This window comes from Marmota monax, unplaced genomic scaffold (assembly GCF_021218885.2).
Source record: "Marmota monax isolate L192 unplaced genomic scaffold, Marmota_monax_Labrador192_F-V1.1 WCK01_AAM20220418_F8-fsc00025, whole genome shotgun sequence".
NCBI classification, from domain to species: domain Eukaryota; kingdom Metazoa; phylum Chordata; class Mammalia; order Rodentia; family Sciuridae; genus Marmota; species Marmota monax.
Window position 1 is genome coordinate 18,312,316 of NW_026691950.1, and position 27,362 is coordinate 18,339,677.

At 32.1% G+C, this 27,362-nt stretch overlaps 1 protein-coding gene across 21 annotated transcripts in view; it reads left to right on the forward strand.

The window, feature by feature from the left end:
• Positions 1 to 27,362, forward strand: part of Adgrl3 (adhesion G protein-coupled receptor L3) — a 785,567-nt gene that overhangs the window by 757,192 nt on the left and 1,013 nt on the right. For 16 of the 21 annotated variants that reach the window (XM_058571546.1, XM_058571073.1, XM_058571156.1 and 13 more), the window contains one exon: positions 1,938 to 9,311. The exons of 1 other annotated variant lie outside the window; for it this stretch is intronic. In XM_058571546.1, the coding sequence (XP_058427529.1) occupies positions 1,938 to 2,737 (800 nt within the window). In that variant the 3' untranslated portion in view covers positions 2,738 to 9,311. Of the gene's footprint in view, positions 1 to 1,937; positions 9,312 to 27,362 lie in introns of those variants that run through there. 4 more of the 21 variants (XM_058571444.1, XM_058571477.1, XM_058571462.1 and 1 more) reach the window with 1 other exon arrangement.

The following is a 27,362-nucleotide window of genomic DNA, read 5'->3' on the forward strand; positions in this document are numbered from 1 at the left end:
AATCAACATGGTTGTTAAGTCTCATGTAATGTTGGTGTGAGTTAAATTGTTTTTAAATTAAGCATTTATTTTTGCTAAGTAATCCATAAACTTTTAATTTTTATTAGTACATTCCATCATAAAAGTGTGTCATATGCAGCATCCTCACTTTATTTTACAATGGCTGTTTTTAGTCTCTGCCTAATGCATTGACAACAGAAATACAAAAGCACATGTTTCAATGCATCAGCCATGCAACCCTAACCATCAAGCATCCCATCGCAGCCTCTGCAGCCACAGTCACCCATCACATACAGCCCTTTAAAAGGCATTTACTTTTTTTTCTTAACATTGTGGATTTGTGTACAAGATATAACATGAAAATAAATCGCTTCAACCTATGTCTGTGATAGCTGCTTTTTAATGCATTTTATGCATTGCTATTTTTTAAAAACAGTGTTTCTTGAATACAGAGCGTGCATCAGAAGTTCATATAAAAATTGACATATGTGACTGTTCATTTAAAGTAGTATTGAACTAGTCAAGTTTTGATAAATGTAACTGCATCACAGATATAGAATGACTGCTATATTTTCACAAGTTAGCAGCATATTGAGAAGTTTAATAGAATTCTTTGACTAATTTTTTATAAAAGGAAATACCCTTCCTTATTTACCAGAATTGGTTAAGTGTTTGTGTGTGTTTTTTCTTTTGTGGTTGCATTTGAATTGATTTAAGAAACTATTATAGATTATTGAATTTGTGTTCATTCAAGGGAATGCTAAAACCTTGAAGAAATATGTGGTCAAATTTAATTCACTGCAGCTGTTTCTACCAGAATAAAATGTTTATCCTCTTTCAAATCCAAAATTTAATATGCCCCAAAGTCTTCACTCATTATAAAATGGTAACAGTAGTATTGACGACATAATTTTGGGAATCAAATCCCTATTTTTACACTTTCTCATACAGTATTAAGTAATGACCCTGAATAATCACTAAGGGCCTAATATGAAATAATAACCAAAGTGCTTAGAGCAGAAAAAAATAGAAAGTAAATCCAAATACTTTTGAAAGTTCCTAGTGTGTAAATTATTTTGGTGTGCCATTTATTTGACTAGCATTATTTAATGACTATATCATTCTGACAAATTTAACATAATCCTTTTGTGGTTTTATGTATAGGGATTATTTAACTAATCTATTTATTTATCACATTCATTTACTTATTTGGTAGTAAGGACTGAACCCAGGGGCGCTTTATCAGAGAGCAAAATTCCCAGCCTTTTTTAAAGTTTTGTTTTTTTTTTTTTTTTTTTGAGACAGGGTTTCGCTGAATTGCTGAGGCTAGCTTCTCTTGCGATACTCTGGAGTTACTGGAATTATAGGCATGCGCCACCACACCTGGTTTGGGATTATTTTTAATTTCACAAAATTATATATTAAATTATGAAAAACTATTTCTTTTACTTTTTACTAGCATATTGAATGGACCACACATGAATTATGTTAATATTGTAGCTACTTCAATAATAAGAGAGCATGTAAAATGAAAGGTAACAAATTATTTAATTGACCTTGATGGCTATAAATTGAAAGCTATGAATGACTACACCAAAATTTTGTGTTATTTTGCCCATGTTATAACCAAACATGCTTCAAATAATGTCAGACAGTGTGTGAAAATTGCCAATTTATAATTCATAGGTTTTAAAAAAAAATTCTTTTGAGATTTATTTTAAATACTTCTTTTCCAAGATTTTGATCAATTGTCCAATTATACACTTATATTTGGTTATATACAGTTAAATTTAATGTTTTTTTCCTGGACATTTTAGATTAAGTTAAATGCTAGCGCTTTTTATTTCATAGTCGATAAATGTTTTGCTTTTGTGTTTGTGTGTGTGTTCTATGGCCTATTGGATATGAATGTCATAGTGTCTTGTAATCTTTTTCAGAGGGGCTTCTGAACAATGCCAGGGATACAAGTGTCATGGATACTCTACCACTGAATGGTAACCATGGCAATAGTTACAGCATTGCCAGCGGCGAGTACCTGAGCAACTGTGTGCAAATTATAGACCGCGGCTATAACCATAATGAGACCGCCCTAGAGAAAAAGATTCTGAAGGAACTCACTTCCAATTACATCCCTTCTTACCTGAACAACCACGAGCGTTCCAGCGAACAGAACAGGAATCTGATGAACAAGCTGGTGAATAACCTCGGCAGTGCAAGTGAAGATGATGCCATTGTCCTCAATGATGCCACATCCTTCAATCATGAGGAGAGTCTGGGCCTGGAACTCATTCATGAAGAATCTGATGCTCCTTTGCTGCCCCCAAGGGTTTACTCCACGGAGAACCACCAGCCACACCACTACAGCAGAAGGCGGATCCCCCAAGACCACAGTGAGAGCTTTTTCCCTTTGCTAACCAACGAGCACACAGAAGATCTCCAGTCACCCCACAGGGACTCCCTCTATACCAGTATGCCAGCACTGGCTGGTGTGCCCGCCGCAGAGAGCGTTACCACCAGCACCCAGACCGAACCCCCAGCGGCCAAATGTGGTGATGCCGAAGATGTTTACTACAAAAGCATGCCAAACCTAGGCTCCAGAAACCACGTCCATCAGCTGCACACTTACTACCAGCTAGGGCGCGGCAGCAGTGATGGATTCATAGTTCCTCCAAACAAAGATGGGACCTCTCCGGAGGGAAGTTCAAAAGGACCTGCTCACTTGGTCACTAGTCTATAGAAGATGACACAGAAATTTAAAACAACAAAACTGCTAACACCTTGTTGACTGTTCTGAGTTGATATAAGCAGTGGTAATAATGTGTGTACTCCTAAATCTTTATGCTGTTCTCAAAAGACAAACAAAAACTCTTTGACTTTTTCTTTTTCTTTTTTTTTTTTAAACTGGGATTTTTAGGTCAGCCCAGGGGAGAAGGATAACTGCTGAAATCCCCCTGTGCCCTTTCCTTTCTTGTCCTTTCCCCCCCCCTCAGATGGAGACTTCATTATGTTAATGAACGAGATATGAAGAAAATGGCGCTCATTGTGGCCTTGTTGAATTATGTTGTGTTTGTTTTAACATCTCTGATGCTCTGTTACTATAATTACAAGGACCTTATTTTTGAAAGGCCAGAACAATTGTTTGAAATTAGTAACAATGCTGCATCTAGATTGGAGTGCTGCACAAACAAACATAAAAGTGAAGCAAAACTGTATCACATAGTGGTTTATGGTCACTCACCACCTGTTCACCACAGCAGGAATAGCTGTGGAAAACAAAACAACAAAATTAATAATGAAATGGAGGGGAATTCTAGAATTATATGCTAAATGCATATTTTATGATTTGCTGTATTAACTGATGATAAAACTAATGGCAGAAAAAATTGAACAATTTCTATGTAATGTACAGATACTAGCATTGCACATATAGTCTGCTTTCTGTTCCTCCAGAATTTGAGTCCTGTTAATGTAGTGGGAAAAAAAAAGAAATTTTCTTTTTCTTTTGTGCTAGTCTTGCAAGTTTGTCTACCAGTAAAAAAAATGAAAAAAAAAAAGAAAAAAAAAGCAAAGTTTCCTCCTTTTTTTTCCTTCCTTTCTTCATTTTCTTTTTCTTTGCCTCCCCCCCCCCACTTGTTTTCTTTAAAACTTCACCTGGGAAATAAATAAATAAATAAAACTATCACTTTATAAGAATCATTTTCTAGTAATGCAAACAAATTATTTTTTACAAAAAAGAAAAGAAAATAAATAAAATTAGATTTCCTTCCCTCACTATATATCTTTATCCAGCCAGAAGATTTCCAACAGCATTTTTGCAAATTAGAGCAGGATGAACTTTCATGTTTACAGGGCACATCTGTTGTAATGCAAAGCATATTTGGCAAGCAGTTCATCACCAAGACAGTAGCTATGATTCTAGAAGTCAAGAGGTGTCTATAGGACTAGTGGGGCTTCTGCATGTGAAAAACGGTATTTCATAGACGATAAAGTGCTGAATGCTCAGTCTGGCCCCCAAGCGGGCACCTGCACTACCAAGTTTTAGAGGAAATTCATTCCCTGGTAATAAGAATTGAAAGGTCAAATAATTTTGAAGTGATTTTTTTTAAGTCTTCTGTTTATTAACAGGAAAATTTATTTATTTGACAGGATTTTAAGTAATGTAGGATACAAGAGGTAAATTAGCAGCACATATAATTTTTTTTTAAAATTTATGATCCATTTTGTATGGTCTCAAAGTTGGATGACCTCATTACTAATATTTGTTGTAAAAGTGAAACTTGTTTGCCAACCAATAAACAACTGATTGAGATTTAGAAGATATTGTATTGATGTATGTACTATATTATTAATTTTCCTTTTTATTTTTCTCGCCTTTCTTTCCCTCTATTTTCAGTATATAAACTTTGCTAACCCTCTGTGACCCACATAAGCCATGAAAAAGAAATCAGTCTGACTCAACAAATAACCTAAGCACAAAATGATAATCAGTTTTGCAGACAAAGTCAACCAGAAAATGGGATGGACATCTTTATGTTGTCTAAAACAAGATGCATTACTTACACTCAAGCAGGTTAACATATAGGTTACTGTATGCCTATTTATAAACCCGCTGTAGTTACTATGCTTATTTTAATAAACAGATGCAATCAGAGATTCAAATATCAAATTACAACAGAATCATTATTCCTCTTTCATAAGCTCCATTTTGATAAAGAAAGAAATTTAAATTTATTCCATTGGCTAAAAGCTGCAAGAATCATGGCAAAGAAAACAACATTTTTAAAGGGCACTATAAACCATTTTTTTGTGCCATTTTTTCTTGTTATAAAGGAGGAGAGAGGAGGGGAAAATAAATCCTTTCAAAGAAACTTTCTTGATCTTCGATTACTCCAGATCCTTTTCCAGCAGTATTCAACCATGGAGTTCTTTCTAAGCAAAACTACGATGAACTTGCCAATTCATAATTTCTCTTGTTCTATGCCTTGGGATTTTATTTTTCAAAAATCTACATGCCATCCACCTATAAATGATTGTCTTAAATCAAAATGATAAAGAATAGTGTAGAGAATGGCCAGTAATCCATACATAGTCATAAAATATATGACAAAAAAAAGTTGTACTGGTCAGAGTACATCTTAACTGTTTTATCACCATAAAATATCTTATGTCTCATTTCTTTTTAGTCAATTAATATAAATGTTTCCTTAAATTGGAGGAGTACCACAGGCTTCAGCAGTAATGAGGTTTCCCTAACACCACACAGTGGCCATATTAGCACCTGAAAGGTGTTTAACTCACTTGATGCCTAGATTATATGTGGCCAGAAAAGAACCCTTCTTTAACATGTAAAACATAGCTCCAAAAACACACATGTTGACTGTGGATTGTGAACACTTAAGCTTGTTGTGACAAACAGTAATCTGTATGGAAGCATTTCTAAGTAAGAAGCTGGATTCACAGAACAATGGGGAGACTACCTCAATTCAGCTTGCTGATTTTCTGATATTGCTACCTCCTTGCTTGTGATCTTTTTGTGTTTTATTATATGGAAATTTGAAGCAGGAAACCTGCCCAGCTCTGCATAGACCAAGTGGAAGAAAGATCACTTGGAACACCTTAACTGGTACAGAAGTCTATGCAGTATAATAGGTTAATACCAAGCTCTTGCATCAAGATGAAAGTGTGAGATTTTTTTTTTAACCTCTCCTCCATCAAAATTGGTGTGCTTTCAGAGAGAATTAAGTTCCCAAAGATTTTGACAGGAAGAGATTGTTCCTCCGAATTTGATGTGACTATTAATGAAAACAGTGGATAAAGTAGTTAATTGCACATGTATTTCAATAGAAATTTGCATAAAATGTTATTCATTTAGTCCTATGTACACTAGCAAGGGTTGAATTCCTGAACTTCAATTTTCCCCTCAAATGCCTTTTTCAAGCAAAGCTACTGATGAACTAATAATTTAATTTTTTTCTTTTTTTCTATCACCTTTATTGACTCTGTTTTCCCAATATTTTATGAAATTCATGATTTACTTATCTGAATATTTTCAATGTAGTTGGTTTTCCATTAAGAAGTAAATTTCCATTCAACATACATAATGTATGTGCATAGCACATTATTTAGCCAGCTGAAATTAAATCTAAGTATTGCTTCCTAGTAAAATAATATTTTGTAATGTTTTATTTGAATTTTATTTTTTCTTTGAAATCTAATTCATATGATGGTTTTATCAGGACACTAGCTAATGGTCCTCATGTTTAATTGATTTTGAAACTAATGGACTGTTCTACAGCATATTCCTAAATGATAATATTTATGATGAAACCCAAATTTGGGGAAGAAGAAATAGATTAAAATTTCAGTTAAATTTTATGAGCATCCCTCCTTGTTTCCATTCTATTAAAATTGAACTACTGGAGTTGAATGATAAAAAAATATGCTAAAATTATCATAATGACAAAACAACTGGCATGAGAACAATTTTCATAAAAGGAAAAATAATAAGGAAACTATATTAACCAAAAGCAAATAATAGAAATCCCCTTAACTTCCTGTAAAAAATTCACAATGACTCTAAATTGAAAGTTTATGATCTGTATTTTTAAGATTCCCAATATGAAAATATTGACATTGAAATGATCTTTAAATTTAGATATTTAAATTTTAATATTAGCTTAGTTGATGTGATAAAATTTTTCATAATAATGGAGCATATAAAGGAATTGGTAACATTTATAAAGATCCATATAATTAATTTTAGGCAATATCTTCAGCTATATGTGTTCAATTCACTGACTAGTTTAAAGATCAATATCAAAAACTTTTGTGACTGACTTTCTGCATTACTGTATAGACCAAAAGAAAAGAGGAAAAACAATGTCTTGAGTTGTCTAAAGATCAATTCTGAACTAAACTATTGTCATCATCTATTAATGAAAGAATATTTGTTAAATTGTTCATTAGTACTGTATCAAAGTGCTACTATTTAGAATGTTTTTGAAAACAAAATAAAACACTGTTGAACTACAAATGCATGTCAATTCAACCTCAGCGAATGAAAAACTAAAACAAAATTTTAATCTGGTTTTGAGCAAATACGAGGATACTGGTATGAATGGCCTTTAACAAACATACTGAGATAAAATAGCAATATGTATGAACTTTCCAGTGTACTACGTAGCCCAAGGTATTAAGATATAATTAGTTTATTTTTAGCAATTCATAAAACTCATCATGTCATTGTTATGCATTCCTAAATAATACATTACATCTCATATTAGATTTCTGCACATTGAAATGTTAGAAAGGTGGAGGCCCAAATGCAAAGCAGCATAAGAATAGCTTATGGAAGTGTTTCTGTGCAAATTAATTCTACATAAGAGCTCTTCTTTGAGCTCATAAAATAGATTCAAGAGAATACAAGAGTACGTTCAATTTTGTAATAAGAAGATACGTCTATATCAAACCATCTGAAAAATATTATTAGACATCTAACTATATTATATATATATATATATCTCCTAGAAATGAAAATGTTGATAATTGTTTCTTTCTTGTTCAGCCATAAGACAAAATTCTATTTACTACTTTACTGTGATCACATCCTCTTTGCTTTAAAAGGAAAACCAGTCTTTAACGTTCACCTGTACACATACTTACAAATCATAATTCCTTTTATTTAACTTTCAGAGAAAATGAATCACAATTATTGCAAACTTTGTGATTTTTATAATAAGACAGGTGGTTAATATAGTTTTACATATTCTCATTTGACATATTTATTTTTATTCTTTTAAAAAATTGTTTAAAGTCAGCACTTCTTTAACATCTAGCACCTTTAAGTTAAATGTCTTGATATCAACTATTTGGATATTTCTTTCTCTTAATAGTGTTATCTGCAATTTTTTCATTGATAACTTGTGCCTCTTTAGAGTATGTCAAAAGTAAACAGCAAACCATTATTCATGTGAAAAAGCAGGAGACTGCATATAAAAATGACTTCTGTTGTGATAAACAACACTTTTCAACTACAATATGAACAGATGAATAGAACCAAGTTGCCAAGACCTAATTTAGGTGATAAGACCTAAATGAGAATTATACAGAAAAGGCTTTAGAAAAAATAACAAAATCATATATCTTGATAAAAATGTTATATACTATACCAAATGCTGATTTGTTCAGAAAACATTAAATTGGAGTTTACCATATTATAATTTCATCCTGCTAATTCCACAGAAAACACTACATATTTCTAGCACTATTTAGATATTTCGTGTCTAGCTAAACCTAAAAAAAATATATAAATGTTTAAAAAATATAAGTATTTTGCCTCAATTCACCTTCATTTTCTAATCTGCCGACTCAATAGTACAGCAACACAGTTGATGCTACTAGTAGGTTTGTACCTTTTAGAGCTTTATTATGAATCTAATAAGCATTAAATTAATATTGAAATTATGTATGTTGTACAAAGTAACTCATAATCAAGCAATATTCATATTAAAGGATAATTCATTATACATATGAATATTACATTAAGGCTGAAAAAATAAATATACTACTGGAAATTTTACTCTCAAATCCTCTCTTCAATTACTACAGTCAATTGACACAATTCTGCAGGCAGTTGTGCACATGGTGGATTATTAAAATACCACATAATCCAAATGCATCTAAGTGTATTCAATGTTCCTTTCATTCTAAATGCTAAAGGAAAAACTTGAAAGAAGAGGAAAGTTGACTTCTAATGATCTAATTTAAACATTGTTATTCAGATTGAATAATTTTAAAATGAGAATGCTACACTATTTGATCTGAGGCAGAGGTTACAAAAAATTTACTTAGGCAAAAATCAGGATTTTACATTTAGAGGAATTCAGATGGTCTCAATTGCCTAAGATTGCAAAAATTCACACTCCATTGGAAAGGAACTATCTTTAAAATCTAAGCCTAAATATCACTTTTTAAAATATAAAAATTCCTCCGATTCTTCTGACAGAGGAAAATGATCCTGACCCCAAAACGAAATACATTGATTGATTAACCTCAAAAGGTATTTGGCAAAATTAGTGTATCAACTATAATATCAGGTAGAGATTGTTGGAATTGAAACTCAGTATGCAGTGAGGAGGATGGTGTCCTCATGTGCTAACAACTGCCTGATCCTCTAGAGTGTATATTTAATGCCTTGCATTTCAAGTTGTCCCAATGGCTTAAGCTTTGACATTTTGAATCATTTAAAAGTTATTTGATAATAAAAATTTCCTCTGTCATTCTAGTAATAAAAAGTGGTATGTTTTGAAACAGCTGTAGATAATCAGATGTGTTCATTTATAAATAAATCTCATTTGTTTGTATATTCTAACACTGACCTTTGCCTGTGAACTACAAAATCAAGATCTGTAGAGTCAGGTTGATTTCCTCATTTGGCTTCTGTGAATGCATTGGAAGTGGACAGATAATTTGGAAGGTTTTTCATACTGTTTTCCCTCTCACCAAACATTTAATCTAATTCAAGATATATCTTTTAAAAAACAATAGTATACTTAAAAAAAAACTACAACTAATTGAGCTATTCTTCACTGACAAGAAAAAAAATCACTTTTCAAAACAAAAATCTAGCTAATGCAGCTTTGGTCTTTTAGGATTCTCATATATTTCCACACAGCATTATTCTTATCATATACACCTACCAGATTTCAAGCTACTGGATTTTTTTTTCTCTTGTACAACCTTTTCATCCTTAAAAAAAAAAATGCTCTGTACAATCACATGTAAAACCATGAGCTACAAACCTCAATAAAAAAAATCAGTAAACAATAAGTGATGTAGTTACTGTTATTGTATGGGAATCACCAAAACTTTGGTTTTTGGATAATGTTCAAACAACAGGATAATTAATACCTGAAATATGTACTCTGAATATCTTTCCTGTGCCCATGATCTTCATGCCCTGCCACCTACCCCTTCATATATTGAAAATAAAATGTAAGGACTTTTTTTTTAACCTTTTCTTTTCTGTTACCACCTGAAAAGTTTATAAGGGTATTTGTCCTTTATGGGAACATAGGAAATGAAATTAAGAATTTACTGTTTGACCTTTAAGTTTGCAATTAATAAGACATAATCAAATTTAATCTTGAATCTCCTGACTCATCTTATTATCCTTATCTCATATTGGGGAGTAGTGCAGACATCCTCTGGTCCAAAAGAGAATTTGGAGCTCTGTGCTGACATTTTTCTCTTGAATAAAGGTTACAAAAAATTCTAGAAAATATTTTTAATCAGAAGATAGATATTACATACAAGCAACACTCTGTGGTGTTAGGGATTCTGATTATTTTATTTATTAACTTTGTACATCGGCACAATGAGTACAATATCAGCTGGATAAATTTAACTCAGATACTTCCTTCATATTGAAAATACACTTTCTACAAAGGAAGTGGGAGGGAATCAGCAACTCCTGAGAGCCAAGTATGTGTCTGGCATTTTACATGGCCCCATTTATTCTTTAGTAATATAGCAAAAATAGATTTATTATACTGTTTGGGAGGAAAAAAAAACGCTCAGATCCCATAGTCACAGAGCTAGTGAGTTTTGAAACAAAAACCTCTCAGTCTAAAGTTCATTTTGTTTATTATTAATCATACTGCATCAACAAAATGATTAGCTAAAAAGAAATTAACCTATTGCTTTTCATTTAAGTATGAGATTGAAAATAGACATTTCAAGCCAATGCTGAAAACCATGAATCTCAAAAGTTTATGCAAACCTATTTTACTAGGTAGTAAGATGTAAACATAAAGCTGGGTTCCTGGGAAAAATCCCCACAGATATGAAAGGATAAAGGGGGATAGACATAGAGAAAAATCTTTTAATCTGTTATTTATCATCTATCATTTATCTATCGTCTATATCTATCAATTAAAAAATTCAGACAACTGATTTTGGAATTCTGCTTCTTTCATCAGTTATATATCTTCCAAAAAGTTATTTAAGTTTTCTAAGAATAGGGTTCCACATATCTAAATATTGAAATACAGTTTATTAAATGTGATATATAATGTATTAGGCACACATAAAATCTTTATACCTAAAATTCTAGAAGTTTAGAATCTAGAATTCTAGAATCTGTATTCTGAGTTTACACTAAATAGTCTCTGTTTGTGTCTTGTTGATTCTGTTAGTTCCTCACTCCCAATAATGGTTAAATCATAGTAATATTATTCTAAATTAAAATTTTAAAAGTCCTACTCATATATATGTATATATATATACATATATATTATATGCATATACATAAATATATATGAATATCTCCAGCTCATTTTATTGTCAGAGTGCTTATAATACTGTAATACTGTTTCTGTAATATATATGTATAATATTGTAATACAGTTTCTTAGCCTTTATGAACCCAGTTCTTCACAATTCAATAGTTTTACAAACTGTACTTCCAGTGCTCTGATGCAACATTCTATAATCTTTATTCAGCAGATAGTATCTGATGGTAAAAGATGGGTCTAAGCTTAAATATATTTGGGAGGTATAAGACAAACACATTTTTTAACTGTAATATTTCAGAGAATGCATCACAAAACTTCAAGAGCAGTATATATTGTACTGCCTCCTAAAACTATTTGTCCCTGAAATCCTCGAGGAACCGGAACAGTAATACATTGAAAATTTAATGATTCATGAAACTCAGTTGGTGAATTCTTACACAAAACATTTTTGCTACCACTGAGATTTTTTATTTTTTATTTTTTTTAAAGTATAATGCTGGGCATGTGATTCTTTCAATATTAATTGTCTTTGTAAGCATGACAAAATGTTATAAAAGTACTTCCACTAAATGTCAAATGTCTGCTCCAAACTTTAGGTGAAGAAAGAAAAATTCAGATGAATGCTTCTATAATTTAGATGAATTCTGCCCTAACCATAAAACCTCTTTATTTTAATATAGCTTTCTGTCTTCTAGTATCAAATATCTATTTGTTTGCAGCAACTTTTATAAACACAGGTCTTTTACATAACACCTTTGGTTCTCATGTATAAAGTGCATAGGAATTACATGGGAATTTTATTAAAATGCAAAGTTTGATGTGTGTTCTTCTGGGGTGGGTTTGAGGTTCTGTTTTGCAATCAAATGACATGAACGTGTCTGTTCTAGCTACTCTTAAATCAGCTTTTTCCCCCTGCTTTTAGATACCAGGCAATATGTTACAGGAAAGAGAAGCAGAATATCTAGATGCTGTTCAATTTTATCAAAAGGCAGATCTATTACTATTTTTGAAAATAAATAGAGTGGATTCTCAAAGTTGGTAATGATCACAATTGTATGGGAGCTAAAACCATTGCTCTTTTACTGTTCATTTTTTAAATATATTATTTAGTTGTAGATGGGAACAATACCTTTATTTTATTTTTTATGTGGTGCAGAGGATCAAACCCAGTGCCTCACACATGTTAGGCAAGCATTCTACCACTGAGCTACAACCCCAGCCCCTCTTTTACTCTTCATTTTAGGTAAAAAAAATGACATGGGAAATGAGGAATATATATATGTATGTATATATATATATATATATATGTATATATGATCTATATTGTATATATACATACAATACATATATTGTTCATAAACATACAATATACTAAAGTATATGCCCTTTGATTTTGCTTTTTATTTCTTAAACTTAACATCTCAACTCACATTCTCAGGGAGTGTTTAGCATCATGTTAATTTCCATTATTCTATTGTAACTAATTAAAACAGATTCCATTTATTTCTGTTGATGCAGAAAAGATGAGAAGGAACAGACTAGAATTAAAGATTTAAATACAAACTGTTTTTAAGCTTAGTTTTTGTTTAAATTTTAAAGTAATTTATTATGCTGTTTCTCTTTCCTTTTGATAAACTTTACAGTATTTTACAGCTATATATAATAATATTTATCATTATAAACAACAATAACCAATAACATTATTTGGTTTTAAAAATTCAAACTGGAATAATATTCAAGAATGAGGAATCAAGATTAATTCTTGACCCTATGAAAAACACAATAATATGGTGCTATATTTTACTCACTTGTTTTGAAAAGAGGATGATTAAATTTATCTCCCTATTTTTAGGTGTTATTGTGATGGTCAGTAATTCTTAGCCCTTGCTTCATTAGCATCCCCTCTGGCATATCGGAAAAGAAGTCCAGGCCTTACCCCAAGGGGGTGGCATCTAGATACAAGTAAAATTTAAAGGCCCACAAGTGATTTAACATGCAGTTTGAGTTAAGAACTATAGACTTAACAACTTAATAAATATTGGTTAAGTATTTGCATCAATTAGTTTAAGTAGTCTCAAAATAGTTTAAAACTTTACTTTAGGAAATACATGTAAAAAAATCAAAATGCAGAATTTCTTTTCTCAGATGAGGTTGCTTGATTTTCTAAATATGTTTCACTTTCTAATTTTAAAAATGATTAGTTTATTTTTCAAACAAAAATTAATTTACTAGCTCATCTTTTTCCATTATTTAACTCATAGAATAAAAATTCTTGTTCAAACTATGTTTCTATTACCATGGGGGGGGAATCAATGAATATTAACATAGCAGAAATGATTGTTATTAATTTTAAATCAAGTAGAATTCACAGATACCTATCAGGAATTATTTTCATGGAACAAAATTATCTTTAACCTTTCCCTGGAAGTCTGACTTATCAGACAGTATATATCTTCGCAGTATTCAGCCAAAAATTCACTCTTTGTAAAAGTGAATCACCTATAATTCCAAACAGTGAAACTATAAATCAAATGGTCTTCATTTCTTATTATTCCAGATGCATAATATATAATGATAATTCTAGGGTTTTTAAATTCATTTGGTAGTCCCAAGGACTAATCTCTTTCTCTGAGATACATCCTCAGTCCTTTTCATATTTTATTTGAAGACAAATTCTCACGAAACTGGGCAGACTGGCCTGTAAACTCATGATCCTCCTGCCTCAGCCATCAGAGTCACTGGGATTACAGACATAAGCCACCAAGCTTTAACATGACTAGTTTCTTTAACATGACTCTCAGTTTCGTATTTAACTTCTGTAGGCCGATCAATTACATTCTTCTTTTTAAGTGTTAATAAGCTCAAAATTTTAAAAAGAATTGGTTTCTAAAAGTTGCTTTAAACAAAAATGTTTATGGAGGACTCATGGAAAATTAGAGTAAAATCAACAAAAGTCATTTGATAGAATAACCGTTTCTGTTGGAGTCTCATACCTGCTAGCCTTCTTCAATTTTTAGCAATGACACACAGAAGTAATGCATCTAAATTCCTTAAGCTACTTAACACATAACTTTGAAGGATAGTGCAGTTGAATGGAAAATAGTTTTTCACTCCAGTGATGACTCCTGATCAAACAGCAGTGTCTGCTTAGAGCATTGGCTTCAGAAGATTCCATTCACAATTAGTAAAAAAAAAAATAATGTCTAGAAGGGTGATATATGTTTGCCATGGTAGGGGAAAACAACCACATTGGGAAATAATCAATAAATATGCAATTTATATGCTATCCTAAATATAAAAGTTGTTATGCAAATATCCAACACCCATAGTTTAGAAAAACATAGAGTCCCAACCCTGTCTTTTTAGCCATCATCATCATCAAATTTTCTATCAGTTGTGCAGTGGTAGCAAGTATTTTTAAATGGAAACAAAAACTTATTTACATAATCCATCCTATTTTTCCATATAATTGCTTTATATTACTTTCTGAGTTATTAGAGCTATTTTATACATCTAAGCTCTTCTCTTTGATCTCCTCATCACCTCCATCTGAACACATCCCTGACCAGTCTTTCAGGTTCAGTCTAAACTCTATCCAACTGCATCAGAACATAGGATCTGGTTTCTCTTTCACTGTCTATAGATCTCATTCTCTATCTTCATTCTATCTTAATCTTAGCCTAACTCATTTTCCCTGCTTAAACATAAGCTAAACAAATTTTTAAAACAACAACAATAAGTACTTTGAAATTAGCAGAATTTATTCATCACTTAAACTAGGAGGGAAAGGGTGAGTCCCCAGCTAACTGGGAACCAGGACAATGCACACAGTAAAGGTGACCTCTGTGTCTTACTCTGTGTAATACCTTGACTTTTTTGTACCGAGATGCAATATTTTACAGCAATGAGTATCCAGATTTTGAATCTAGACTACATGACTTAAAAGCCAGATTTTCCCCATCTTCCAGTCTCATGAATTTGAGCAAATTCCTGTCAACATCTTAGTTTCTGAATCTGTAAATGGAGAGGATAATAGAGTTAAAACCATCAGTTGCCAAAGTGATTAGAACAGTGCCTGATAAATAATAAATGCTTAAGAATTAACAATCTATTCTTATTGTTGAAACAGGACATCCTCTTTTTTTGTGGACAGAGTAATATTGGATATAGATTTGGATTTCCAAATAGCTCCACCAGAATATGAAAGAATTCTTTCCTACAACCTTTGGTTTAGACAAATTTTAAGGAAGCATTCAGATTTACCATGCTTGATTCTTTTAAACCTTCCCTAGTTCAGTTTTGCCCAGGGGATAGTGTACCATAATTGACTCATCCCAAGTCACTCATAATCTCTCCAACTGGATCAGCAAAGTCTTATCAGAAGCTGGCATGAGGGGAAAACTGTACAAACACACCTGTAGTAGTAGCAGTTCCTATGATGCTACAGCTTGCTAGTATACCTGAGCCACAAGTCTTACAAACTTCACCCTTTCAGATTTATAACACACTTCACATCTGAGTTCAAATCTGTTCGTGTTACTCCATTTCTGTTTCACCTGTGTGATGTTAATCAAAAGCAGCAAATAAGTCACATTTCAGTTAGTATTACAAAGCTATACGTTTCTATAGGTTATAATTAATTTCTATCTCTTTTTAATAGGACTTAATTGTAAACAGTATAAAATCAGGATTAGTGTTTGATTCTTCTGGTCATTCTTCTCTCATTCTGAAGTACTGGAATTTCACTCTGTAATGTTGAAATTTTCAAATGCAGAACATCTACTCTTATGAATCCTTGAAAAGATAATTAAATTGGCTTTGATGAAAACTCTTGTTCTCAAAAAAAAAAAAAGTAGAAATGAAAATACTGTTAGGTTTAATCCAGGATTAGCAAGAGTTATCCAGAAAAGCTCTTATTCTCACCAGGCCTGAAGGCTTGTAGCTAAGGGATGCACACTACCACAATATATACATCCAAAGAGCAGAGCAGTGACACAGAAGCTTCCAGCTAGAAATAATCCTTCACATTAAATTGGGGAGACTTTCCCAAAGGCATACTTTACTTTGCACTTAAGCATTGTATTATTTTATTTGAACGTGGATTACTGATCTAATCTTCCAACACACAGACACACACACACACACACACACAAACCACACATACATATACACCCCCCCCCACACACATACCACACACATACACACACAAACAAAACCATCACCATCATAAACAACTGGAATGAAAACATGAAAAAAAAAATATTTTTTTTCAGGATCCTCCACAGTCTTGGGTCAAGGGAACCATTATATTATAATATCACAGGATTCCAACTACCAGAGAATGCCAGAAAAGAGAACAAAGACAAGCCTACCTCTTCTCTGCACAAAGATCCATATGTACTACAGCTGTGCTTTGTTTATGAGAATCTTCAATTTTATTCTGACTGGGAGTAGTTATCAAGATTTTATGAATAAACAAACTAGAGAGAGTGACTAAATTTTGATTTTTCTTTTGAAGCATTTCCAGAAGTACTAAATTCTAGACAATAATAAAAACTCCTTGAGTGGTCTTATTTGAAAAATTTTATTTGAAGAGTCCAAATCTGAGACTCAGAGATTCAGACATATATTAGAAGAAATTGCTTAATTCCCAGTTGAGTTAATTTAAAACAAGCTACAGGGGAGACCATCATAAGGAAATGATATCAATCTTTAATTAGAATAATTAAAAGCTAATTGCGATTTAATTACAGATAAGATTAAATTTTGCCAAGTTGAAAAAATTCAATTGAACGATAGTGCTTTATTGAATTTTTGCTAGATTTTAAAAGTATAATTTCAGAGTTGTGGAACTTGATATTAAAGAGAGAACCGTATCTTTATCTATGTGTATAGGCTGTACTTTAAAACAGTTGCACAATTTTGGTACTTTGAAGGTAATAGAATGATCAGCCATTTTCATTGCCCTTCATATCAGACAAATGCTAACAGTGTACAAAATCAATGTATACTTAAACTTTTCTCAGAAGAATCTCACCTTTGAGAACCCCAAATACTGAGGATTAAATCACACTTGGGGCTTATGTAGTCGCATGCCCAGAGTGTTTGAAAATGCTTTCAAGTTAAGGGAGTGCTTAAAAGGATTATAACTCTCAAGACTACTGTAACAAAGCACATTGTGCTACAAATAAATTCTGATGTGTCGGTTTCAGAAAATAGGTGCTGTAAAATCTATCCTTTAGAGGGAAAATGCAGACCATCTATGCATACAATAAAACCTATTTGGTTACATAAACAGCAACTCTGAAGTCTCCAGAGTTTTAGAATGCTAGTCAGCAACTATGTCCCTGTTGAGATTCAATTATCTCATTAGATATTTATTTACTACTACCTATTAAGTTGTAGTACTCCATTAGAGTGGGTATACTAATAAATACATAACTATTGCTAGATAAAACTGGCTTAGCCAAATAATTATTTACAATTATTTTGCTAACATTTAGTACAATGCCTAATACAATGCTTTGCTTATTACAGGTATCCAACAAATAGTTTTTGAAATGACAAGAGGGATAATCTGGCCTGCATTTTACTTGGTGGCTATTGTCAGAGGTCCTTTGTAATAAACCTTGTCAGGGGTCCACTTAGAAATTCAACTCAGTCCTCAAGCTACAGTATGTTTGGGAAAGGAAAGTAAAAGAGAAAAAAGGAAGATGCAGATTGTCACTTCCAAGTGCCACACATCCTGCTATGGTGATTCTCTCTGCCAAAAGCTATCATAGCTTAGCAAGAAAAGGTTTATTACATTAAAAATTGAGTTACAAAGAACTATAGATAAAGCCTTTGGATTACTGTTTCCATTTTGTAGTTCTTCCCTGACAAGAAAACAAACAAACAAAAAACAATGTAGGAATTTTAAAGTAAGCTTAATGGTTCCCTAGTAAAGTGGAGTTTATACATTTTGATCATGTTTCTTACTCAGGGTTTAGAAAAAGTTATTATACCTTCAAAATCATCTCTATCATGATAGCATTTCTACAGCAATACAACATAAAGAAGCTACATTAAGAGTCAGGTCAATATTTCCTAAACTATTCCAATAATCTTTTGTTGTTTCAAATTGTATATGTGTGTGCGCATGTGCAGTGGGAGTGCTTTCTGTGGGTCAAGTAAATTTAGGAGATGATTAAATAAATTTAAAAACATTTCTTAATAATGGGATTACCAGTACCTTTTATATGCTAAAATGTATTATGTTTCCTCCAACAAAGTATAAACCAAATGTTTATTAGGGGGATAAACGATAAGATATAAAAAAAGAAAATCAAACTCAAAACCAACTTAGAGATCCATTTCTAAGGACATGATCCACTGATTTCTAAACCTTGTCTGAGTCAGCACATTCTGTTTGTTCTCTTTTATAGCCAAGATGCTGAGGAGGAGTAACTGAGTAGACTCACTCTGAATGAACAGCATGTTACCTCCCTGACCATTGGTATTCCTTTTACAGAGGTTGATGGTATTTGCTGAGGTCAGCAAAACTCAGCCTGCAGGCTGTTACTGGAACCCAGCCATGACCATGCATTTAGTGTCGTCTTTGGATGCTTTTGAGTTTCAATGGTAGAATAGTTGTACAGAGACCTTATGGCCCAAAAATGTGAAATATTTATTATCTGGCGCTTTTCAAAAAAAAAAAAAATCTTGCTAGCTTTTGGGTTAATGATTAGGAGTACACACTGTGAAACCTAAAGGAAAAGTTTCAAAGTTTGGCTTATTTTTGAACCTATACAAGTTATGCCTAAGTTTCCTCATCTACATACCAAGAATAAGAATTGCACCTACCTTATAGAGTTATGAGAGTAATTAGTCTATCAAAAGCACTTAGAACTTATTACATACATGTGCCTGATACACATAAGGAATATACGTATAAGTAAACTCTGATTATTCTTACTAAATAAACAGTGATATCTACTCAAACTGCAATTTTCCCAAGTAAAGTCTTTGTTACCATCTTTTCTTGCACCTAGTAGTGGCAAATGAAATGTAAGCAGAAATTATTTTGATAGTAGTTCCTGCTTATCTGTGAGGTATATATTCCAACAACCTTACCAAATAAGCCTGAAGACCCTATACATATACTATGTTTTTTTCTTATATATACATATCTATTGAAAAGGTTAATGGACAAATTAGACATAGTAAGAGGTTAACAACAATAACAATATACTGTAATTAAAGTTATATGAATGTGACACCTCTTTTTCTTAAAATGTAGAACTGAACTTACTCTTCTTGTGATGCTGTGGATAATATACTGTGTAATGAGATAAAGTGAGTGCATGACGTAGGTATTGTGATGTTAATGATAGGGTTCTACTGACCTTCTGATAAAAAAATCAAAAGGAGTACCATCTGAGATGGGTGCTCTTTGATGACCATCATACCATGACTGTCAGTGGCTGGATGTCAGGAGCAGACAGAGATGATATTTAGCAATCTGTTGTCATTGAAAGTTTTTTACTGAACCCATTTGGAAGAATGCAGTTATTGGAAGATATTATTTCCTCTTTTTCACTTTTATATATACCTTGTATTGATCATTTTCTTCTGGAAGTGTCAGGTTTCATCATAATCAAATATTTACCTTGGATGTTATCCTATCTTTTAAATCAAGTTTTTCAATTTTGACATAAATATAGCAGTAACATCTTCATCAGTACATATAGCCTAACTAGTAATATTTATATTTTTCATCTAAACCAATTCCTGAATCTGTGTAATCATCCCTTACTTTCAATAAATATCATTATCATTTGTTCCTAGGGATCCCTTGCTGAAGTCTTTACATAGACCCAAAGCAACAAGGTACCATCAGTCAGTACACATTTTATGTACATGGTTCCACCCACAAATCTCATGCTTTTTCCATCTTATTTAAGCACTTGGGTACTGTGGCCTTAACTTTTGCAATTTGAGGTAAGACAGCAAAACAAGCAAGAGTTTCTTATTTCCTTCTTCACAAATTCATATATAGAAGATTCATTTTATCACATTTCCCATCTGAACATATGTATTTTTTTTCTCTCCTTATTTAATTGAGCTTTTACCTTTTCATTTAAAAGAAGCAGTTCAAGGCTTCTCTTTGGCACATCTGAATGCCAGTGTTATTACTCTAGTGCTATAGGGCCATTAATAAGTGAAATAAGGGATAATTGAACACAAGTACTGAAATACTGGGACAGCCAAGATGGTTAATAGGTAACTAATGGCAGGAAACATATCCAGTGTGGATATGCTGGACAAAGTTATTATGCATATCTGTGCTGTAGGAGCAGAATGTCATGAGATTTCATTACATTAATCAGAACAATGCAAAATTAAAATTTTATAAATTCTTTACTTCTAGATTTTTCATTTAATAATATTTTTCTGGAGTTGAATGTGCATATTTGAAATTGCAAGAAAGTAAAATAACAAATGGCAGGGGTAGAGGAGTAACCTCCTGTATTGCTTCTGAAAGCCTCCTTAAAAGGGGCTGCCTCAGCTAGTAGTGAGTCTTTTACACTCCTTCCATTCCTTTTTAATCTTTTTGGAATGGGACTATGATGGCTAGAACACTAGCAGCCATCTTGAAACAACCTTGTGAAGAAAGCCAGATGCTAAAGAGGGACTAGAGAAGCAAAGGCCCTTGGTGACTGCACAGCTTTTGTACAACACTCACTGCACCAGCTTCCTTAACCTGAGAGCAAATAAACCTCAGTGTTGTTTTAGTCATTGTTATTTATATATTTTTGTTATGATAACTAAGCATAAATCTTAAAGGACCAAGCAGGGAATCAGTCAGAAAAATTGTTTTCTTGTTTAGGCCAGTATGAGAAATGGTAATAACAATTAATTTCTTCAAACTTAAGGAGAGAATGACAGGGCTTTACCTCACAACATTAAACTAAAGATTTGCATCAAGTTCTCCATATAAAGTGCATAGTACAGGACAATTCTATTTAATTCTAATCTCTTCTGGATTCCATTTCATTGTAGAGGAAATCTCAGTTGTCCTTTAGCTTCAACACAGCATGATTTCTCATTACCATCCTGCAGTTATGAGAAGCGCTTCCTCTCAAGTTTGTAATCATTATGAAAATGGGGATGAAGTACTTAGTCAAAAGATAGTAAAGTATGCTTCAATTAAAATCTGATGGCAACGCAAATATTTCTTTTCTTTTTTGAGTCATGTATAAAAGCTATCTATACCAACACTTCACTGCACAGTTTGAAGCCAAATACTATTATATATATATATATATATATATATATATATATATATATATGCACTTATTTGTCAATTAAAAATGAATAATATCAAAAGAAATAGAATAGAACCTATTCAGATCAAGAAAGGAGGAGGAAGAGGAGGAGAAGAGAGAAAGGAATGTAATGTTGAAATGTACAAAAAGCAATAAAAGAAAAAGAAAGCAAAGAAAAAAATAAACATCACTAGATAAGGTTTAGCAAGGACCATAATGGCAAACACACCATGAGGTGCCACTTAATACATGCTGTACTATGTATTAGGGTGGGGAGGTAGTCACATATATGATGTTATTTTTGAAGATCCAGTATTCTTGGTGAAATCATGCCATTCCATGGAAAATTTTCAATATAGATATAAATCCCTGCTCAGATAACATACAAGGCACATGACTAGCATGATCCAATCATTTGTAGGTTTCAAGTAACTAATTGGTAAAAACACTTGGTAAAATGCTGCTTAGGTGAACATTCCTAGATGTATCTCTGTATCTTCATCTTTTGCTTACCCACAGGAATCATGAGGAGCAATCAGGAAGAGTACAATTTGCTGCAGAGACACATGAAGGGATGTGTTTTAGTCAATGGTTACACATGACTAAAATTGATTCAAAGTTTGGCTCCATGGGTTATCAAACAGATTATTTACAAGGAGCAGTTAATGTTTTTATTTTTTCAAAATGGCAAGACTTTAAAATTAAATGTAGATAAATACAGATGTCTTTTCATATGAAAAGCAGCAAACTTTTTATAAATTACAACAAAACGACTACAGAAGAACAGTCTCCAAAATCAATATAGCATCAGATAGAGATATCTGATGGTCTCTCCCTTCACAGAAGGTGTAATATATGAAGTCACACAGGAGCCCACATGATTGAGCACCCAGTTTCCTGTCTGAATTCATCCTGCCCTATTCTTCTTATTCTCTCTCGGCCACACCATTCTCCAAGCTATTTCTCAGATTTAGAAGGTGTTTTCCTGCTAAAAGAATTTGTGCTTCTGAGCTCCTCCCTAGGAATCCTCACTATTATTTCTTGCACTTACTTCATTTCTTCACTAAAAATTCACCATATCAATATGAATTCCTGGTTATCTGATCTCAAATTTCAGCAATCTCCCTTCCTTCTAATTTTCTTCATTGTTTCTTATTTTTCATGCCATATCATAATTCGTATTTATCAGTCATATTACTTGTCTCTTAAGATTATATTTCCACAAATAAAGTAATTTATATTAATAGTATTAATTAGTATAGTTCCTGTACCTAGTTCAGGGCACATAGTAGGCACTAAATTAAAAAAAAAAGTGTCAAATGATTGGATAAGAGATAATGAAAAAAACAAAAGCATCTCATAAAATTTGTCACATAAACCAGTTTGGTGCATATTATTTCAAAAACTTTCTAGGGAGATGCCATTATATATGGGTGCCCATTTGGGAATGCCCACACATGTATATGTATATGCATATATTTACATACTTATACAATTACGTAGTTTTCACTGATCTGAATTTCTATATAGAGATTTAATACATTGCTTAGGAGAAATAACTTTCAGCAACCTGCTTTTTCTTTTTTTACATTGTAAATAGTCTCAGAGAGCTTACTATGTAATGTACATGTGTATTTTTTATCATTTTTGAATCTATGATTATTGGCACATATTAATTTTACAAAATAAAGGGTTTCTGTGTGACATTTTTATACACACATATAAATGCACTTTGATTGTATCCACCCTCCCTTTTATCCTCTCTTATCCCCCTGCAGCCCATAATAGTCATATGTCTTTAATTAGGTCCAACCTCCCATTTATTTAGTTCTAAATCTTTTTGTGTTCTTTTTTAGAATCCTTATGTTGCTGTATTTGTAGATTAACTCTTAAAAATAAAATTACCAGATTACCAGGTAAAAGGTGTGTACATTTTTATTTAATATGAAAATGTTTAAACATATATCAAAATAGAATACCACACATACTTATGTGCTTACCATCCTCCTTCAACCATTATCAACAAATGGCAAGGGTTGTTTCATCTATATTCCTAGCCATTTTTACCCTTCCCATTTTGTTTTGATGGATATAATTTTTATATAGCATTACTTCTTATGAAAGAATAATAATATTTCATCCATATATATTTTAATACATCTCTTCAAGGTATAACAACAGTTTAAATTTATATGTAACTTTTATACTGCTTATACACAAATAATGAAAATTAAAATAATTTTAAGATGCTCAAACATCTAGTCAATGTTCATATTTTCAGCTCTTAATTATTTCATTTTTGCTTGAATTAGGAGTCATATGTAATGCTTCCTACTCATCTGGCTATCTCCTTACTCCCCCTTAATTTGTTGTTATTGAAGAAACCATGTTACTTGCTGTGTGTAGTTTACAACAGTCTGGATTTTGCCTAATGTATCACTTTGGTGATTTTTGTTTTGTTTTACCAGGTTTCAATTTCAGCAACAGTATTCTGGTACAAATTCTGAGAGAATTTTAGGGTTATCCTCATTTCCTTTCATTCAAATGCTCAATTACTTCATTCTGATCCCTCCTATAATTCTTTATAAAAGTATTATTGATATTGATGGTTTGTTCCCATTTACTTGTATTTTGGAGTGCATAGAGATACTTTGTTATTCATTTTTTGTTGTAGTTGCTAACTGCAAAGTTTTGGTTTTGTTATCCTAGTTTATCTATTTTTATGATGTTATTTTTGAAGATCCAGAATGTTGGTACTACAACCATCTTCTCAGAATTCTCTAGAAGAGTAGGTGTGTGCATTATTAATTTTGGTAATGGTAAATTTCCATCAATAAAGGCCTATTCATGTACCATCTCAGTTCATAAGAATTTGTTTCACCATGCCATATGCTAATATTAGATACTATTATTACTTTTCATCCTTGATAGACTAACAAATAAGAAATTATATATCACTTACGTTGACTTTTATGAACATAACATTTAAAGGAAGAGGTAATTGGAAGATTTTTTTCATGGCTATACTGAGCATTCATGTATGTTTTTCTATGAAGTAATACATTTTATCTTTTGAATGTTTTTTTTATTGGTTCTGTTTGGTTACACATTATAGCAGAATCCATTTAGACTTAATTATAAAACCATGACATATATCTTGTTCTAATTCAATCCTTAGTACCTTTCCTTCCCCATCTTTCTCCTTACATCTATTGATTTTTCTGCTATTCACTCATGGTTATTTTTTTTAAATTAATTTTGTGTGGATGTACACAATGATGAGATTCACTGTGGTGTACTCATATATATACATAGGAAAGTTATGTCAGATTTTTCCACTGTTTTTTTTCTTTTTTGGAACATATTTATAACAGGTCTGTGGTTTGTTTATTGATTTATGATTTTAATATATTTAGAAATTATTTAGATTACTTAGAGAATATGAATGTAGTAATTCATATGTGTCATATATATTCTACATCTTTGTTTTTGTAAACATCCTGTTATTTAAATATTTTGTTATCCTAATATTCTGTTTTCATAGATGAATTAAAATCCCACTTTTATCCAGTTGCAGTGGTGCAAGCCTGTAATTCCAGTGGCTTGGGAGGCTGAGGGAGGAGAATCATAAATTCAAAGCCAGCCTCAGCAAAAGCAAGGTGCTAAGCAACTACATAACATGCTATTTCTAAATAAAATTAAAAAAAAGGCTGGAGATGTACCTCAGTGGTTGAGTGTCCCTGAGTTCAATTCTTGAAATTAAAAACAAACAAACAAACAAAAAAAAAACTCACTTTTACCATTTAGATTACCAAACTATGCTTGCACTGACAAACAGACATTTGATTTTGATTAACTAATCTGCCTATGTTTCGTCACTAAAATTCATTTAAAATTGCTATCTTTATGATATTATATGTTTCATATATATGTATATATATATATATATATATACACACATATATATAAAAAACAAACACATTCTCACATATATACACACTATGTTCCTTCCAGCCTATTTTTTGTTAAGTGTTTTCTTTCTTCAAAATGAAATCTAGCTGTAATTTTCATTTTCTAAGGAAATAAGTAGCTTGCCTGGGGTGACAGTGGTGGGGCAAAAACTATGTTAGAAATAAAATCTGCCTGGCTCCAAAATTTGTGTTGTATTTACATAGATTTTTTTTAAGTCTACTTATTTTCATTTGGCAAGAAAAATGAATCCTTGGTGTGTTCCATGTGCCGGATTCTGTGCTAAATTGATAAGACTACAAAGATAAATTGCTTTGATTCTGGACTTGAGAACTTATTGCTTATTATCCTATTGTTATCCCTTTTATTGCCTATTTCCTTCCAAAAAATCATATATAAATCTTTATAAAGCCTTTTAAACCCATAAAATAGTCATTTTTTATATCATAAATCCATCAGTTGGGTACAAAGGCAATTTCTAAAATAATTACTGTTTGGATTCATTTTCATGGGAGAAGAATGTTTAAGAGATAGAAACAAGTCTTATATTTTTAAAAAATAACAAAATATATAATCTCTTCAATGAAATTTTTGCATTTGGAATTTGCTCATAAACATCTTACAAACTGATGTTCCCTAATTCCTCTTTAAAGATTATTCAGTACATAGGAAAATATGTCCCAGGTTTTAAGTCTTTGCTTTTTATATTATTTATTGCTACTTAACAAATAACACCAAAATTCAGTAGGCTTGACCTACTTAAACTGTACACAATAGCATTTAGTGTACAGTTTAAGTAGGTCAACAAGTGAGGCTAGGCTGAGTGTTCACGTGTCATCAAGAACTGTAGTCACAGAAAGACTCCATTGGGTTTCCTTTCCAAACTCACTCACATCATTGTAGACAAGATTTAGTTGCTCATGGTTACTGGGCCAAAGATGTAAGTTTCTCTGAGCATCTCAGTTCTTCACTTACTGCTGGTCAAAAGTTGCCCTCAATTTCCTGCCTCTCTCTACAGCAACTTGCAATGTGACAGCTTGCTTTATCAGAGAAACAAGCCAGAGGACAAGACAGGAGGTACTGCTAGCAAGATGGTGTTCAGATGGTCATCTAGACTTGGTTTTGCTAACCCATTACATTCATTAGGGACATCCCACATGCATGTGGAAGGGATAGGAAAGGAAGGTGAAAAACATGAAGCAATAGGAAAAATAGGAAATAAGAGTATATGCCATCTTTTAAGTCTGCCTATCTACAACTTTCCTTTCTGTACTGATTCTGCAACCCTGATTTACCTGTAAAATAGAAGTTATAAAAGAAAACATGTTTATAAATTATAATCATAAAATTAAATCTAGATATGCATTGAATCAAATTCTTTCAACATTTTCTTGATTTTTGCCATTAGTGATGATAGCTAACATTATGATAGACTTTCTATATGCCTAACGTTAAGCTAAGTGATCTTTAAGTGTGATTGCCTTTAGTCTTCACATACATTGCTAGTATAATCTTATAGTTAGGTAATAAAATTTCCCTTTGTTATATTTAAGGAATCTGGGGCACAGAGAATATCTCTAATCCCATGATTGACCTCACTATAGTGTCTGAAAAAAAGTGATATTAAAAAAAACACGAGTTTATGTCCACACAAACATCATGCAGTTAAGTTTTGCTGCCCAGAAATTTTAGAAGCCTGCACAGTTATTACTGTGAACTATAAGAAAGCTTCAACAAACTTTTGCAGGTGATTATACTGACATTCCTACTTCATTACTTCTAAGAAAATTGA